General features: G+C 52.1%; 6 protein-coding genes across 6 annotated transcripts; 3 read left to right on the forward strand and 3 right to left on the reverse strand.

Moving 5' to 3' along the window:
* Positions 1-75: 75 nt before the first annotated feature.
* Positions 76-1,182, reverse strand: BDP55DRAFT_552661 (luciferase-like domain-containing protein; the record flags this gene model as incomplete). Its single annotated transcript, XM_060569221.1, has 1 exon — positions 76-1,182. One exon carries the CDS (start codon positions 1,180-1,182, stop codon positions 76-78), a length of 1,107 nt encoding a protein of 368 aa, XP_060429587.1.
* A 1,373-nt stretch (positions 1,183-2,555) lies between these two features.
* Positions 2,556-8,054, reverse strand: BDP55DRAFT_744621 (ABC-2 type transporter-domain-containing protein; the record flags this gene model as incomplete). The annotated part of the gene is made up of 11 exons (XM_060580518.1): positions 7,000-8,054; positions 6,668-6,916; positions 6,402-6,604; positions 6,002-6,345; positions 5,697-5,943; positions 5,043-5,629; positions 4,624-4,987; positions 4,258-4,570; positions 3,572-4,194; positions 3,046-3,509; positions 2,556-2,991 (listed from the first exon to the last, which is right to left on the reverse strand). Exons 1-11 carry the CDS (start codon positions 7,610-7,612, stop codon positions 2,556-2,558), a joined length of 4,443 nt encoding a protein of 1,480 aa, XP_060429588.1. The 5' UTR covers positions 7,613-8,054.
* Positions 8,055-8,266: 212 nt separating this feature from the next.
* BDP55DRAFT_664560 (uncharacterized protein) lies at positions 8,267-9,137 on the forward strand. The gene is made up of 3 exons (XM_060574955.1): positions 8,267-8,511; positions 8,585-8,619; positions 8,696-9,137. The coding sequence occupies exons 1-3, from the start codon at positions 8,409-8,411 to the stop codon at positions 8,858-8,860; spliced, it is 303 nt and encodes a 100-aa protein (XP_060429589.1). The 5' UTR covers positions 8,267-8,408; the 3' UTR covers positions 8,861-9,137.
* A 122-nt stretch (positions 9,138-9,259) lies between these two features.
* Positions 9,260-11,794, forward strand: BDP55DRAFT_664569 (uncharacterized protein). Its single transcript, XM_060574956.1, has 5 exons — positions 9,260-9,473; positions 9,538-10,004; positions 10,099-10,583; positions 10,657-11,020; positions 11,088-11,794. The coding sequence occupies exons 2-5, from the start codon at positions 9,561-9,563 to the stop codon at positions 11,310-11,312; spliced, it is 1,518 nt and encodes a 505-aa protein (XP_060429590.1). The 5' UTR covers positions 9,260-9,473; positions 9,538-9,560; the 3' UTR covers positions 11,313-11,794.
* On the forward strand, positions 11,795-14,406 carry BDP55DRAFT_664572 (fungal-specific transcription factor domain-containing protein). Its single transcript, XM_060574957.1, has 4 exons — positions 11,795-12,000; positions 12,094-12,411; positions 12,468-12,929; positions 12,980-14,406. Exons 1-4 carry the CDS (start codon positions 11,866-11,868, stop codon positions 14,156-14,158), a joined length of 2,094 nt encoding a protein of 697 aa, XP_060429591.1. The 5' UTR covers positions 11,795-11,865; the 3' UTR covers positions 14,159-14,406.
* On the reverse strand, positions 14,399-16,229 carry BDP55DRAFT_610752 (isotrichodermin C-15 hydroxylase; the record flags this gene model as incomplete). The annotated part of the gene is made up of 5 exons (XM_060571176.1): positions 16,109-16,229; positions 15,233-16,033; positions 14,859-15,173; positions 14,633-14,799; positions 14,399-14,570 (listed from the first exon to the last, which is right to left on the reverse strand). The coding sequence occupies exons 1-5, from the start codon at positions 16,172-16,174 to the stop codon at positions 14,399-14,401; spliced, it is 1,521 nt and encodes a 506-aa protein (XP_060429592.1). The 5' UTR covers positions 16,175-16,229.
* Between the last annotated feature and the right edge of the window lie 411 nt (positions 16,230-16,640).

Here is a 16,640-nt window from a genome sequence, read left to right on the forward strand (position 1 = left end):
ACCGGCTCACTTTGCATGCCCACAAAAGCCATCCATGCGATCCCAAAAAATACACAAGCGCTAATCATCAAACATTCAAGCCCCATTGGTGCCACTGGTCCCGTTCTCACGCTTCTGCAGCTCTTCGCGAACCGCAGGCAGGATATAGCGACCGTAATCAATAGCGTCGTTGAGGTTGTCGTAACCACGGATCGAAATCAGATCGGCACCTAGGTCGACGTAGTCCAAGATGGAGTCGTTGATAGTCTTGGGAGATCCAACCAATGCTGTAGAGGCTCCACGGGCGTTGGTCGCAGTGACGGTGGGGTACCACAGCGCTCGGTCCTGGACTTCGCCCTTCTTGGCGATGTCAAGCAGACGCTGCGAGCCGACGTTCTGGGGCTCGGGGCCATTCTGACCAGGCTTACCCTGTCCGGCAGAAATGCTACCCTTGAGGGCTTCGAGCGTGCGGTGTGCCTTAGCCCACGCAAGTTCCTCCGTCTCGGCAATGATGGGACGGAAGGTAACCCAGATGCGGGGCCGGTCCTTGCGGCCGGCCTTCTCGGCCTCGGCGTAGATGCGGTCGATCTGCTCCTTCGTCTCCTTCAGCGGCTCACCCCATAGTCCGAAAATGTCAGCGAGAGAGCCACCAATGCGGTACGCCTCAGGCGACGAGCCGCCGACGGAGACGGGAATTGTGCCCTTTGTCGGACGGACACTGCTGTGGAAGTCTTTAAAAGTGTAGTACTTGCTCTCCCAGCTAAAGGGCTCCGGCGATTCCCATGCGCGGCGGAGGATCTTGATATAGTCCTCAAGGCGGCCATACCGCTCGTCCTTGGAAAGGAAGTCACCCTCCTTGGCTTGCTCGGCATCGCTTCCGCCGGCGATGAAGTGCACGACGACGCGACCCTTGCTGAGTTGGTCAAGCGTTGCCAGGGCTTTCGCGGCGACGGTGGGGTAGAGAGTGTTTGGCCGCAGGGCGATGATGACGCTGACGTTCTTAGTCACTGCTGCGATGGTCGCGCCGATTGTGAAGGGGTCAAATGAGTTTGAGCCATAGGGAACGAGTGTGTAGTTGAAGCCGTAGTCGTCCAAGTTCTTAGCGTAGCGGACTAGGAACTCGGGGTCAACGCCAGCACCGGGGATCGGGTTGATCTCCGTTGAGGCGTTGGGGAAAGTTACACTGATGAACTCGGTCGGCATTTTTTCTATGTGATTTTTGGGTTTGGGTATCAAGACTGCTGAATTATCTCCTCGTAAGACGTTGCTATTCGTGGATCATGTGGCCGCCTATATACATCCGTTGCACGATATGACGACAACTGCAAGATAATCACGCCTTACACCCCGAGCCGATTTCGGCAAGGAGTTCCCCAGTGAGATGTCACCATAACCCCATCTAAATCCAGAATGTTTTATCAATATGGAAAAGAACAGCGGCATTCTCGTTAGCTGTTTTGGATAGCCTCAAGAGGAAATCGTCAGTTCTTCAATGCAGTTTACTGTCGGGCGAGATGCGATCGGTGCGCGGATACTTGGCGACGTCTCCCCAGACTGGGGCAAGTCCGCCGAGACGCGCCAACCGGGACCTCACATTAAGACAAGAAACCACAACCAAGATTGATCTGTTGATTAAGAGTTTCTGAAACTGCCGAAAACATTCATCAGCAAAAAAATTACCCCGCTCGTCGTCAACACGCAATTCTCAGGATCAGTTCCACACATCCACAACTTGGAGCCAACGTCGGCCATGCCCGCACACCTGGAGCCCCGAACGCTTGACATTGGCTGATTCAAGAGGCGCAGTGCCTCCGACGCGGATCTTATCGTGCCATTTACTTACAAATCAACGATTGTGCAAGAGGCGAATTACTATGGTGATTTGTCAACAGATATGGAAACATGTTCCGGGCGCACCTCCGCAACGTTCCCCACGCCTCAAGCCGTCATTGCCTCAAGGGTAGGCTCCATTGAGGGGAGAGAACCCAGAGTTACTCCACCTATTGAGTGTTAGGCATGTTGTTTATGATAGACGTGTTCTTATGTTGAACCCATGACGAACACCCCCAAATGTCTCTAGGCAGTAAGAGAGAAGGTAACCTACAGTGCTTCATAATTATCAGACGGGTAAGGAACAACATCGACTCTTCCGGTTCCGTCACGCGATGGAACATTAAGTGCTCAATCTTGCAAGCACCACAGCAGTTGGTCAAAGTGATTGAAATTCATGCAACGTAACAAACGTTCAACCTGAACTATGTTGAAATCTTGCGCGTCCAGTCTACCCTAGTTGAGGAAACATGCAGCCTTGAACGGGTCTCTCTTTCCAGGTGAGATTGGCCTTGTCAATGACGACGTCTATCTAGAATATAGCTAAATGAAGTAACATGAGTCAAAAGGAAACCTTTCTTAGTACTCTATGGGATACTGGAAGAAGTGAACGAAAAAGTAAAGTGAGTTGTTGTGTAGTAATAGGAATTACATGTCGAAAATCTTGAGCCTTTTGAGATCCTAGAGACACTCTTCGGCAGTTTGAATCCTCGATATTTGGAAGTAAGAAATATGAGCTCCGCGGTTCATGAAGATTTCTTCTTCCAAAGTTGAGCGAACGAGTGCTTTTTCGGCACCCGAGCCAACCAATACAGCGACAGAGCTGCGAATAGGTTGAAGATGATGTAGACCCACATCAGCCCATACGACCGCCATCGTCTGCCATACGACGTAGAAGTGGTGGCCAGGAACGCATCTGTCGTGGCCAGTGGGCAGAACTGGCAGACGTCGGTACTGTTGGGGTTGAAGACATTGCCGCCGGCCATTTGCATATACGGCGCCATGTAATCACCACACGAGGTTCCATTTGCCGGACTGAATTGTAGCAACTCGAGCTGAGAGCACTCGACTTTGTTGTGTGCTAGTCCCGTGGACAAGAGACCTTCAACGAGGTATGTCAAGGGCGAGACGCGGTACATGAACTTCCAGAAACCTGGAAGGGCGTTGACCGGTACAATGACACTTTCAATTCGTTAGTCTCGGATGTGAGGCAGGCCGAATTGGTGATGGACTTACCCGCAAAAGATCAGACATAGGGCAAAGAGCAGAAGAGAAAGAGTTGCGCCAATCTCTGCTGTCGGCACACCAGCGACAACCATGTCGGCAAAGGTAGACTCGAACAGCATGAAAGCCCAGATTAGTAGGAACATGAGGCCGCCACGTTCCGTGACCGCATCCGTCGGAATAGCATTGCGATACATGCCGACGAGATAGTAGAACGGGAAGAAGATCACAATGGCAGCCAATGTGTTCCAGGGAAGCTCGACAATGATGTTGACCAGCACGAATACATACCACGAGTACGCCCTAGAGGCGCGCTCTCTCGCCTCGTATTGTTCACGTTGCAGGATGAAGTTGGGCATCGTTTGGTAGACGAGGAAGGCAAAGACCACCAGCAACATGAAGATGGAGAACATCTGGCTCTGGAGGCCTTGCATTGTAAGCGGTGAGTTGTAGAAAGATACGCCGATGAACAAACTCTGTACACAAGTGTTAGTTGGAACCTCGCCATCGTCGTCGACTAAAAGCAGTTGAGACAAACCGTGCCCCCAGACAAGATGAGCTTGGAGTAAATGTACGACGGCGTGCGCCAATACTGCTGAAAAACTCTCTCGGTGCACAAAGCAAGCTGAACATGGAAGGGCGCGGCATAAGTAGACATCTCATCGGGACTCGTCGTTGAGCCGTTGGGCGCCAGGCCTTGTTCAAGACGCTCAAGCTCGCGGCGCATATCGGCACACTCGTGACTCTCCTTCCAAGTCTCGGGCCAATCCCTCTCAGCCTTTGCGCCAGGCGCAGCGCCGATGACTTTGAGCATCCACTCAGCGGGGTTCTCGTCCTGCCCGCAGGGCATTGCTCCATATTGCTCAAAGTAACTCGTGAGCACGCGGGAGTTCTCGCCAATGTCGCCAAAGTAGACTGTTCTTCCGCCGTGTGCCAGAAGGAGAAGTCGGTCGAATTGCTGGAATAACAGAGCGGAAGGTTGGTGGATCGTCACGAGGATGGCTTGACCGTTCTCGGAGAGCTTTCGGATCAGTGATGAGATTGACCACGCTGTCTGGCTGTCGAGGCCTGAGGTTGGTTCGTCGAGGAAAAGGAGGAGATCGGGTTTGGCGGCGAGCTCGACGCCGATGGTCAGTCGTTTTCTTTGCTCAACATTCAAGCCTGGGAACATCAATCAGCTATGACTCTTCGGGAATCGAATATCGTAGTGGACTGGACACTGACCTTCTCCAGGTACTCCAACAATGGCATCGGCGTAAGCTTCCATTTCCAGAAGCCCAATCACCTCTTCAACATAGTCATACTTCTCTTGCTTGCTGACAGATGCTGGCTGGCGCAGCATGGCACTAAATCGTAAGGCTTCCCTGACAGTGGATGTCTCGAGGTGGATATCTTGTTGCTGAACGTAACCGGCCTTTCGCTGGAAAGACTGATCTCTGGGAATGCCATTGACCAAGATATCCCCAGTCACCACACCCATGGTCACTCTATTCGCCAGCACGTCAAGCAGCGTTGTCTTGCCAGCGCCAGTAGAGCCCTGAACTCGTCATCAGCACTCCAGAGTCAACGCCAGAACGGTCGTTTACTTACCATCAAAGCAGTCAAAGTTCCTGGCTTCACCCATCCGCTAGCTTTGTCAAGAATTCTGCGGTTGTTGCCCTTGATAGAAATGTCGTAGCAAACATCTTTCCAGTGAAACACCGATTGGCTCTTGTGGATCGCGGCTTGCTTGACGCCAGACTGAGCGACATGGCCCTCGGACTTTTCGTGTTGATATACGCGTTCAGATTGGCCGGTCTCTTCGTCGGATGAGTTCTTCGATAGTTTCGGGGCCGAATGCCCGCGCTTGAAGATCAATACTTCACCCTTGGAGCGGTCTGTGGTGATGTACTCCGCTGCAAAGAGGTAGACGCACATGAAGAAGACGATGAATGCGATCAAGATGCCAAAGTTCCTGAGCGAAATGTTAGAAAACTCCATAGCAAACTTCGACAAAGAGGATGACATACCTCCAGATGTGAGACTTGTAGTAACTGAAAGTGGTATTCATGTAAACGTCGCCATCTACGAAGTCCGCACCGGGAGCAGCGCCAGCAACAGAGCACGTTCTCTCATTTGGCGCCGCAGTCGGGTAGGCCGGAACAAACGAGGGACAGGGAAATTGTCGACCGTTGAACTCGTTGGCAACCAGACTCTCAAACGCATAGGCGATGGGGTTGATGTAGTTGATCCACCGGAGCCAGCCCTTCATGTCGCGAGTCGGAAGGATGAAGCCGGTGTAGATCACGAGCGACAAGATGAAGATCGCGGCCGGTGTCAAGGCTTGGTGGATGGTGCGGGACGTCTGGCCGATGGTTCTGATAATCATGGACATTGAGAGTGTGGTGGTGAAGCCAAAGAGGAGGAAGATGAAGAAGGCATCGGCCTCTTGGCGGAGCTTCGCCATGAAGTAGAGTGGAATATTAAAGGCCAAGGTCGACAGAATCTTGCTGGGAAGATCGCAGATTGTCGAAGAGATGGCTTCGGATGCGGGGTGATATAGGGCATAGCGAGCGTGCTTTTCGACAATGGGCCTTTGGACATATAGTGTGAGGATCTTGATATCGGCACGTTAGCTTGCGCGCCCTCGTCGTAGGCCATGTGGCGGCAGAAGAATGACATACCTCAAGGGCACTGCTGAGTCCGTTAAATAAGATAGCAAAGAACAACAGAATGCAACGAGAATTCATGCTCGATGCATCAGAGGGCAGGTCGAAGAAAATACTTCCAAGAACCAGAGAAATAACCAGGTTGCCACCAACAGTGACAACGAAGAACAGCCAGTCACCCAGGAGACGCTGGTACCCACGCGTCATGCAGAGCCAGATTTGCATGGGCATGGAGATAGTGTAAGGTGATTGCGGTGTTCTTCTTGACCGTTAGCGAATTGTTCTTCTCCCCTTGTTCATTAACATTCATCAACACTTACACAAGAGAGGCTTTATGAGCCTGACGCGTCGCGACAAACTTGTCGACCCCTGATCCGTCGAGGGGATGTTCCTCCTCGAAGGCAAAGATCTCCTCCATCAGGCGTGCCCTGGCGTCACTCCCCTTCCACACGATTGCAAACTCGTCTGGCGTTCTGGGAACTCTGTTCTCGAACCCTTCTCGAACGATTCGCTCTGCAGGGTTCGTGAGGGACGTGAGGAAGTCGGCAGTGGTTTGCCGGTCGGGGCAGCGGTAACCCATGTCGATGAAGTACTGTTTCGCCATCGCCGTGGAGCCAAAGTAGATCTGGCGACCTTCGTAAAGAACCGCAACCTTGTCGAATACCTAGACAAGTATGAGCCAACAAGGATGAAATACGAGTTTGTGTTGGAGAAACTGACATCATATGCCGGCTGTGAGGCTTGATACATCGCAACAATGGCCGAAGTCTTTGCCATGTCTGTAGACAGTCGCAGAGTCCGAGCAAACTCCAACGCAGTAGCACTATCCAAACCACGAGTACTATTGTCCCAGCACTGGATAGGACTCTGGCTGAGCGTTACCTCTGCAATACTCACGCGCTTGCGCTCTCCTCCGGACACACCTGTCTAGATTTAGTCGAGGTTGCCTCAAAGCTGTCAACTTGTCAAAGGTTTGAGCCACTCACCACGGACGAAGTCATTTCCGACCTTTGTGTTAATGGTATGGGAGATGCCAAAGACGGCCATCACGACGTCCCGCAGGTGCTCGGCGTACCTCTGCCTACTGACACCAGGAAGTCTGTTCTTAGGTGTTCTTGCGAGTGAGGCGAAGAGGAGAGTCTGCCCGACTGTGAGATGGGGGAAGTGGATGTCGGTTTCGGCTTGGTAGATGACTTCGCCGCGAAAACGCTTGTGCATTGTTTCCATTGGGATGCCTGTTGGCAATGTTTGTGGGAGTCAGCTATTGTGATATCCAACTTGATACCCCCAATGGAGTCAAAACGATGCTGTCACTGACCTTGATAGCTAAAGTGTGAGTGGTCTCCGAGATGAAGTCCCTGGGTCTCACCGGCGATCGTCTTGAGCAGGGTAGAAACACCACTGCCGGGGCGACCCAGTACCAAGAGCATCTCGCCACTCTTGATGATACCGTCAAACTCCCTCAAGATGTCAATCTTTTGACGACGTTTGCTGACAGCCTGCTTGATCATCATGGGTGCTTGCCAGAGGACATTAAGAACATCCTTCTGGTAATCCGTATCAGTACCAAAACCGTGGACGCTCAAGTTACGATAGGCAACTCCAGCTTCGAGTCTGGGATAGTCCTCGGGATTGTGATATGAGTGCTGGAGGAGGGCTCGGGCCCATTTCTTGGCGTTGAACTCTTCGCGACAGCTTGGGTCCAAGGCAGGATGGTCCGACAGAAACGGGTTGATACCAGGGTCGAGTCTTGATGCTGAACGGATGAGGTCGAGACTGTAAGGTCGGACAAGCGCATTGACTTGGGCATCGTTGGCTTCAATATCCATATTATTTCGGTGGTCGTCGTGCTCCTGAAAGGCTTTAGCGTGCAAGGTGTCGTCCGACGGCTTAGACATGACGTTGCCACTGTCACCCTGCGAACGATACATTTTGTGACTTGTTATGCTGATCACACAACGTGCAGATGAGAAAGGATCTGAAGATCGCAGGAGAGAGGAGGCTCAAGCAATGTCACCCACCGGGGATCACGAGGAAGTTATATCTTGACAGGTTTCTAAAAAGAGGCACCCTCCTCGTTAAAAATAAGTTTTCAATGGTCAGCATGAGGCAGACATGTGAAAACAACAACACACATACGCATTATCAACGTCAATATACGCATTATCGGCGAGTTGACATGGGGAGGATGAACCCGAAAAGCAGGGTCCAGATCACTAGCGTCACGTCACGCTGCCGAAGCTTACTTTTCGCGAGCCGAGCCTCACGGCCCAATTTCCATGTTTTAGCTGCATATTGTGCGGCTTTGTTGATGTAGGACAGCCGTATAAATCATGTCGGCGCCGAGATGGGGGGACTCAACGCAAGAAAAGTTGACGAAGTTGACAAGAAAGCACCCACACGCGCCGCAAAGATCTTGATCGCAGATCCCGGGATGGCGGCGTTCTGAAGTGGTCCGATGCTTGCGTACAGTTACCCGATTCGGCATCTCGGGCGCGAGACTCTACACCCACATGGCGGCCGAACTTCTCCAAGTCTCCACTCTCCCAAAAGGCAAAAAAGGAACCGAGCTCCTTTTAACATAAGCTGAATGTCTTGGTCCCCTCCCCCCATGCGAACCACATCCTCGCATACTTACAGATCTCGTCTCCGACCTACTCGTCTTCGTCTCTCGGTGCTGTTTTGTTTCCAGTCTGCATTTCATCTCATCCTCTGCGAGCCGAGACGATGACTGCTGATAAGCCCTCGCCCAGTTCTACTGGTGTTGGTGCTGCGTCCCGAACCCACAAGTCTTGCGATGCTTGCAAGTCACGCAAGGTCCGCTGTCCTAGTACGTGACTCGAGAGAGCTTATTGCCATATCGTTTCTTTATTCAAGATCAGATGGGTTAACTTTGTAAACAGGTAACGGTCCGCCTGGACCTTGCGCGAATTGCATTGTGAGTAGTAAAGCCTACTGGTTTCTCTTCTCCTGGCAAGACATGCCCGTTTACTCACAAAACTTGAACCTGTAAGCGTCGAAAAGAAGAGTGTCGCTTTAGTGTAAAAAGGCTAGCCCACAGGCGCAACGGTAAGCACGAGCAACGAAACACCCGCCATACAATAGTTACGCACTCTGAAGAGCAAACACAACAGCTTTGGACGACTTTCTATGGCAAAAGACTGCAAATTACTAAGTAAGCACCCAGTTGCCGGACAACTTCTGCCAACGAATTACTCGCCCTCGAGCAATCGACCGCCCAGTCTCCCAGACGCCAAAGCCGTGCTAGACTTGTCGACATCAGATGGAGAAACCAAACCATTAGTTCTCCCAGATCGCACATCGCCAAAATCCCCTCCCCACCGCATCCAAGAGCTCCACGTCGATCGCGTCCTCGCACGAGCACAGAGACCAAAGACCTCTACCGGAAGAGGACAGGAAGAAATCATGTTTGTACCAGTAAGCACCATCGGCCACTCTTTTGATGTCATTTGCGCATGTGAGCTTGCTGGAAGCTGACAGAACGTCAACAGCGCAATGGCATTTTTGGTATTGAAGAGCCACATGCCCTCAGTGGCTTGCACGTACTAACAGATCAAGGGGGCCGGAACAGCCTCACGTTCTTCTCCGACAACAGGCTCCTGTCCCTGTCGACGCGCCTCCAGAATCAAAAGGTGAACGAGCTCGTGGGGCGGATTTCCGTCATTGTCAATGGGCGGTTACGTCGTACCGACTCGACCACCACGAACCCCCGTAGGACGCAACCTCCAGACTTGGGTACCGACAGGGTGCGCGCTGCCTTGTACATTCGCCGTAATTCTTCTCCGTTCCACTTCCTGTAGTTTCGTTGAGTGAGACAGAAGCTAAGCATAGTCAGTTTACTTTGAGCGGGTGCATCCCATGTTCCCGTTCCTCGACCGCACGACTTTCGAGACTACGGTCTCAAGTCCCAACTTTCCCAATCTCCTCGAACGGAGTAAGCCGTGGTGTTGTCTCTACTACTGCGTCCTTGCTTTGGGATGTCAGTACGCTGACGGTGGCACATTCGAGCCTGGCAAGGGCGAGTCTTGGCGGCTGTTCTCTGTCAGCTTGAGTGGCTTTTCGGAGCTGCTATTGCTTCCCGATTCTCTGACCACCTTGCAAGCACTGACGGCCATGTCTGTATATGGCTTAGGAATCTCAGGCCTGGCAGTCGAACCCGTCATCATGTCAGAGGCAGCAAGACGGGCTCAGATTATGTCGAGTCATAGCTTCACTGGCCCGACAGCCCACGCCTACCAGAAGTCCTTCTGGATCCTGTACGCCATCGAGAAAATCACCAGCTTCCACTTCGGAAGGAGTTCTGTGAGTACCTTGATGCTCTCCCCATCACTACTTGGATCTTTCGTTCCTATGGATGCCCACTTTCCTTTACCCTTCGTCTTCTAACACTGCCAAGAGCTTTGTCGATAGTGACATATCCTGTCCAATCCCAGTCGTTCCCGAAGCAACATCGGGAGACTTTAGCTGGTTTCTGCACTTGGTGCGCTTCGCTCGTCTCCTTTCTCGCGCATACACATCGCTCTTCTCGGTCGGCGTGTCGGGTAACTCCGATTCGTATTACCTTGACGTGATTGACCAGTTGAATGGTGAACTAGAGGAGTGGAGAGCATCTCTACCCGACAATGGCTTTCGCCCGGGCGGAATCTTACGCCCTCAAACCGTGTCCGGCCCCAATGCGAGATCGTTGGCTCTCATCCTCCATTATCTCTACTATAGCATGCTACTGACTCTCGCGAGAACCACGCTGTGCTATCTGCCTGTTCCTGAGACGCCGGCGGTCACAGCGACAAAGGATGACAGGATGAAGACTATCCTGAATGCATCAAGGGCTATCTTGGAGTTGACTACAATGATTGAAGTTGAACCATACACGGTGACATGGTGAGTAGGAGGGCGCCCAACATCTTGTTTTCTCCCCCGTTGTCGTTATATGGGTTGCTAACAATGACCCCAGGGTCCTTGCGGGAATTCCCATCACAGCGCTTTTCGTCTTATTTGACCTCGTAATTCATGATCCTCGGCAGCCAGACACAGGTACCAACCTGGCTCTGCTCGACATGGTTGCTGGTCACTTCAGTCGGATTGAGTATGCCAGCGGTGGCACCGTGCCTGGTTCTTTGATCGCCGAGTTCGCAAAGATTGCGCGGGACTACGTCAACGAGATTCAGCTTACCGAGGCTGGCTTGACGAATCCCGCGAGACCACATGCACCTGCGAACCATTCCGCGATGCAAATGGTACAGCAGTCATCAGAGCTTGATGGCGGAGGCAACAAACAAGTGGCTAGGCCAACACAAATGACTCTGGATCTGTCTGATGTAAGTTTCTGGCCCTTCATATTTGTCGTTGAAAAGGGGGCATTCCTAATCGTTATTGGTGCCGAAGACTATGCCGATATCTGGGTCGATGCAACAACCAGGATACACCGACTTTGCGTTCGACAGTGGGATGGGTCAGGTGTCTCCCAGTGCGCTCATGGGGACCGACGTGATGGGAATCTTTAATTATTTCCTCCCCGATCTGGACCCTATGTTTTACCAGGGTATGACGCAGGAGTACGATCTGCTACCGCAGCAGCATGGAGGGACCGTCCAAAGCATGGACAAGTGATTTGACGCGGACGGGGTCCAATTCTTAATTTCCGTCCGTTTACCAGGCCAGATGCAGCATGACATAACCTTGTTTTTGGAGCTATAATAATGCGTCACCCCCAACGAATACTAGCAGCTACCTTAGTTGCCACGCCTGACAGTCGAGATCATTGCTGGGCATAATGACGAAATACTTATATAGAGCAGAACCGCACGTTCGCTGAATATCTTCCAGGATCGAAAAGAAGGTCAGATGATGGTGTGTGTGGGTGGGAGGGACTTGGTCTTCGGTGGCAGTGAGCTCCGGGATCCCGGGCTTCGCTCCGGTCCGCTGCAAGGATCAGCCGGGTCTCGGACGGTCTAAAGCAGCCTAGCGTCTCCATTAAAGTCCGTTTGGTGGATCCCCAAATGTCGTGGCCCCCTGTCCTTTTTCCCACAGATGTGCGCGCACGTTTAAAAGAGTCTTGCCGCCAACAGAGCAGAGCTCAAAGAGAAACTTATCATGCGATGAACGACAACTCACACACTTCTCTGATCACTAACGAGCCCCATATTCTCATCTGTAGATCTTGATGGCATCCGAAAGTCCAGCTTCGCAGGCGAGTACTCCGGCAGGCGACAAACCACGCAATGTCTTGGCCTGCGTCTTTTGTCACCAGCGCAAAATCAAGTGTGACCGCAAATCCCCCTGCGCGAACTGCATAAAGGTTGGTTTGTCATCATCTCACACGACTCTTCAGCCGTTGCACCCGAGGTCGACACACACCCACTTCGATGCGCATGCTCACTGTCCACTATAGTCTGATCAACCATGTGTCCCATCGACGCGAGCACCACCAGGAGCCGGTAGAAGGCGCGTAGTGAAAGACCTGTTGGAACGATTAAATCAGTGTGAGAGTCTGTTGAGCCAGGTTGCTCCGCGCGATGCCGATGGACGCCCCGTAAATCCCGATACGCCGGGTTCCTCACGCGATGTGGCGGACAGCCCGGCAATGTTCCATATAAGCTACGAAGAGGCCCGGAAGCAACCCAGCTCGAGACCAAATGGCAAGATTGTCTGCGATGAGGGTCGACCAACCTTTATGGAAAATCCCTTCCGCGGAAATGTCATTGACCATGTAAGTACACTTCGACAAGATCCCAAGCATCAGTGAAGATCTAAGTGAGATCCCAGCTCCAATTCTCAAAGCTCAGTCTCGACGATAATGACACCGAGAAATCAACGAATCCGTCAGGTTCTACCAGCGTCTCAGAACACGGCGATGTAGTTCACCAAAAGTCTATGGATTTTGACATATTAGCCCTAGGACCAGTTGAAGTTCTCCGCCTGTGGCAAGTATTTTTAGAACGAGTCAACCCCATGATCAAGGTCATCCACGTCCCTAGCTTGGAACCTCTAGTCTTCGAAGCAGCAACAGACCGCTTCAACCTGAGCCCGGACCTCGAGGCTCTGCTCTGCTCCATCAACGTCGTCGCAATAATGGCTCTTTCCGAAGTAGAATCAATCCAGATGCTCAACGTCGAAAAGGAAAAGGCATTGCGGAATTCAATGTCTGCACTAAAGAAAGCCATGTCCAAAGTGGACTTCTTACGAAAGTATAACATGACCACTTTACAATGCTTAGTGCTGTACCTAGTAAGATGTCTGTCCTGTGCACGCGAAGGTATGATCTGACCGCAGGCTAGGTATCTCTCCAGGGGCAATTCGATCGTCATGCCGCTTGGGTGTTGACCGGCATGCTCGTCAGGATAGCGCAGAGAATGGGCCTTCACCGTGATGGAGATCTCATAGGTCTGCAACCCTTCGAGACCGAGATGCGCCGCCGTATCTGGTGGCAGATCATCATGCTGGAAACAAAATACGCCGTCCTCGCAGGTTTCGGCGACACACTCCTCCCACCCAACTGGGACGCAAAACTGCCATCAAATGTTAACGACGCCGACCTGCTACCGGGTTCAGCAGAGCCCGTCAAGTCTCGTGACGGAGCAACCGAGATGGCATTCTGCCTCATGCTTTACGAATCGCGCGCCTTCTTCTGCGACAACCCCATGCCCGAGTTCGAAGCAGTTATCCTGAGCGGGGAGAAAATCAGCCCAGAAACTTCGAGAAGGTTCTCCGGCCAGCCACTCGACAAGTACAGACTTCTCGTCGACCAATACGACGAGAGGCTAGCTGCGGCGGAACGGCGGTTCTGCAACCCGAGTGCTGGTGGGATACACCTCGTGGCGAGCAAGATCCGATCTTTCACGGCGCAGAGGCTGCGTGACATGATCATGCATGCGCGGGAGCCCTGGGACGAGAATAAAGACGGCGGAGCGAGCCAGCAATCCTTCTTCCGCGCGTGGGTCATCTCCTTTGAGAGCGACGTCAGCTGGTACGACACGATAGACGACAAGTTCACCTGGTACCTGAAACTACACTTCCAATCCGACGCCTTCTCCGTCATGATTGAGCTCCTGCAGTGGCAGCCTGTCGGAACCCTCGTTGATAGGGCGTGGAAGGCAATTGACCGGCTTTTTCATCATCACCCGGAGATGTACGACATGAACAGGAGGGACAACATGCTGCGCGCGGAGAACTTGCTTGCGGGTTGGGCGAGACGGGAGCTTGCGTTCCGGAACCTGGGCATGTCTTGCGACACGCCGCTAGTCGTGGCGCGATTCCGAAGCAGCGAGGTTTTCAAGCAGAAGCAGCCTGGTGGTGTCCCTGTCGAGCAGTGGCCGGCTTCGACGCCGGATACTGCGTTGTTCTCTGATATGAGTCCGTCTGACTTTGAGACGTTTGATGGTGGGATGCCTGGAGATATGCATGGTCCCAGTTTCAGCCTTTGGGGTGGAGGTGGGCCGGGACAGCAGGCTTTATGATGAAGCCTGGCTGGGTTGTGACGACGGGGTGATGACTGGAGGAAGCGGGGTTTGAGCGCTTAAAGCACTGGACCATGACTTTATGACATTCAAGACGGCTCAAGGGTAAACTGTACCCAATACGGAGTTTACCCTTCACTTCGAGCGTCTTTGGGGCTCTGGACTATGAATCACCTCTGAAAATTCACTGATAGATTTTGAGTGTTCTTCGCTTTGACTCATCGAGTTGCTCTTGTAAATTCATCCGCGGGTTCCACGAACTACTGGCTTCAAGTAGACACTCAGCGGAATCCTATCCCATAAGCCGAATGCTCTCTGCCTCTGTATCCAGGACCCGTTTCCTTCGGCAATTTGAAGATCAAAGTCAAAAACAATTCGTGCCAGGATCAGTCTCATCTCTGCATATGCGAGGCTGTTTCCCAGAGGTGTCAATGTTAGTGGCAGTGATTGAATAGACGGACGAGGAGCTCTTACTTCTTCCCAATGCAGTTGCGCGGTCCAACGCTGAATGCTTGGAGGGCATCCAAGTGGTTGTGTTCCTCTTTGTTAGTTTCTAAGAAGCGCTCTGGTCTGAATTCCCAGGGCTTGGTCCAGTTATCCGGACTGTGGTTCGCGGACCATTGCTGAATCTCGACGAAAGTCTTGAAGGGGGCGAGGTCAGCTACCGATTGCAATTCCAGAAGGCGATGTGATTGCTTACTCCTTGAGGGACATGCTCCGAGCCAATCTGACACCCAAACTCCGGCACCTCTCGAATAAGATTTGACGTCACCGGAGGATACATCCGCAAAGCTTCATTGAGGACAGCGAGCATGTATGACAGCTTGCTCACCGAGTTAATGGTGATCTCACTAGAATCAGTAAAGCTGGAACGGACTTCTTCGTTGAGCTTCTGCAGGATCTTGGGATGTCTCAACAGAAGATATGTCGTGCCGGCCAGAGTGGTAGCCGTCGTCTCAGAGCCTGCGAGGACGAGGATGAGACCGTTGGCTGATAATTGTTCAAATGACAGGTTCTGTCAATACGAGATCAGCTTGCGTTATTTCCTCGGGCAACTGTGGGGATTATTCTTACCCATTCTTCCTTCTTTCTCAAGAGCCCCTCAAACAAGTCCTTACGATCCGGATCCATGTCCAGGCGCGATTGCATCATCTTATCCGTGCTCTCACGCAACTGCATCATCGCAGCAAGACCGCCGATCCTGAAGAGACCCTGGACAATAGGATCGAGACCAATGTATTTCATTGCAGTCATGATGGCGTTGTATCGGATCGTCTTGAAGATGAAGGCGATCCACGGGTGGTAATTCGACCGGTCGAGAAAGCCAAACGATTGTGCGAAAATCAGATCACCAGCAATATCGAATGTGGTCCAGTTATACCAAGCCTCGACATTGATCGATGCATCCTTCCCATCGCAGTTCTCATGTAAGCGAGATATCAGTTTATCAATGTACTTCATTATGATCCCTTCTTGCGCCCGCATGGAGCTATCCGAGAAGCCATGGGATAACGCACGCCGGTACCGCTGATGCTCTTCGCGCTCAGCGTTGATGATGCTTGTCGGGAGTTCCTTAATCGTCGTGGAGAAGAGTCGTGACTTGGGGATCTCGTTCTCAGTGAGCTCTTTGCCGATCTGGAAACCGTAGATGTCCTTCCAAGCTTTCACGTCGGTGAAGGACAGGTGGTTTGGGCTGATTCGGACTATGGGGCCATATCGATCGTGGAGTAGTTGGGTTCGGAAGGCCTGGTAGCCAGTAGCATGTTGCCAAGCCCAGATTAGGGGCGAAGCTCGTTGGAAGACGGGTCCGGGAAACCTTCGGAGGGGATGTAAGAAGAGGTTATAGCCAGCTAGGAGGAGTTGCCAGAGTACGGCCTGGCAAATTAGCATCGTTCTACATTCTGGAAGGAAAATCTGCTCTAGTCATGGGTGGGAATGTGCTTCACTCACTGTCCCCAAGGCAATAACCAGGATATGAGAAGGATGCTCCGAGAGAATCGTCAAAACACCCGCCATTTTCGTGGTTAAGTCATGAAGATATCAAGACTTGTGGCAGTGTTCTTGCGACTACAATAGCCGTCAACCCCGCGTTGACGTCGAAGCGTCGTTTATGTAGATCCAATCCCGAGTACGAGCCTTTACGAGCTCCCCCTTGGCGGCAAACATGTTCGCTCCTGGCCCAATGAACACACCACTTGGTTCTGCGTCAAACGGTCAATCACCTTCCATTAAGGGGACAGGCTCTCACTAGGCGCAAGAAGTTTTGGTTCATCAGACGGTTGTTTCAATACTACGTTTTCTGCGCGAACCAATCTACTGTCCGGCTTTGTAACATTCATGCATGCAGCAAGCGTAAATATGCGCGGGGGAGGTTGGGATGGTTGGCCACCGGCGAGTGTTACTCCGCATTGGTATTTCGCGGCTGGATATCCTGGTCATGTTCCTACCTACCAACATTAAGTGTTCGTAGCCTTGGGATCCA

The sequence above is a fragment of the Colletotrichum godetiae genome (genome assembly GCF_030913485.1).
Source record: "Colletotrichum godetiae strain CBS 193.32 chromosome Unknown BDP55scaffold_21, whole genome shotgun sequence".
NCBI classification, from domain to species: domain Eukaryota; kingdom Fungi; phylum Ascomycota; class Sordariomycetes; order Glomerellales; family Glomerellaceae; genus Colletotrichum; species Colletotrichum godetiae.

Coding starts and splice junctions, on each gene's coding strand:
- BDP55DRAFT_664560 (XM_060574955.1), top strand. CDS start 8,409: ATGACTGCTGATAAGCCCTCGCCCAGTTCTACTGGTGTTGGTGCTGCG. Junction 8,512..8,584: donor ACGCAAGGTCCGCTGTCCTA/GTACGTGACTCG, acceptor CTTTGTAAACAG/GTAACGGTCCGCCTGGACCT. Junction 8,620..8,695: donor GACCTTGCGCGAATTGCATT/GTGAGTAGTAAA, acceptor TGAACCTGTAAG/CGTCGAAAAGAAGAGTGTCG.
- BDP55DRAFT_664569 (XM_060574956.1), top strand. CDS start 9,561: ATGTTCCCGTTCCTCGACCGCACGACTTTCGAGACTACGGTCTCAAGT. Junction 10,005..10,098: donor TCCACTTCGGAAGGAGTTCT/GTGAGTACCTTG, acceptor AACACTGCCAAG/AGCTTTGTCGATAGTGACAT. Junction 11,021..11,087: donor TGACTCTGGATCTGTCTGAT/GTAAGTTTCTGG, acceptor TTGGTGCCGAAG/ACTATGCCGATATCTGGGTC.
- BDP55DRAFT_664572 (XM_060574957.1), top strand. CDS start 11,866: ATGGCATCCGAAAGTCCAGCTTCGCAGGCGAGTACTCCGGCAGGCGAC. Junction 12,001..12,093: donor CCTGCGCGAACTGCATAAAG/GTTGGTTTGTCA, acceptor TGTCCACTATAG/TCTGATCAACCATGTGTCCC. Junction 12,930..12,979: donor AATGCTTAGTGCTGTACCTA/GTAAGATGTCTG, acceptor ACCGCAGGCTAG/GTATCTCTCCAGGGGCAATT.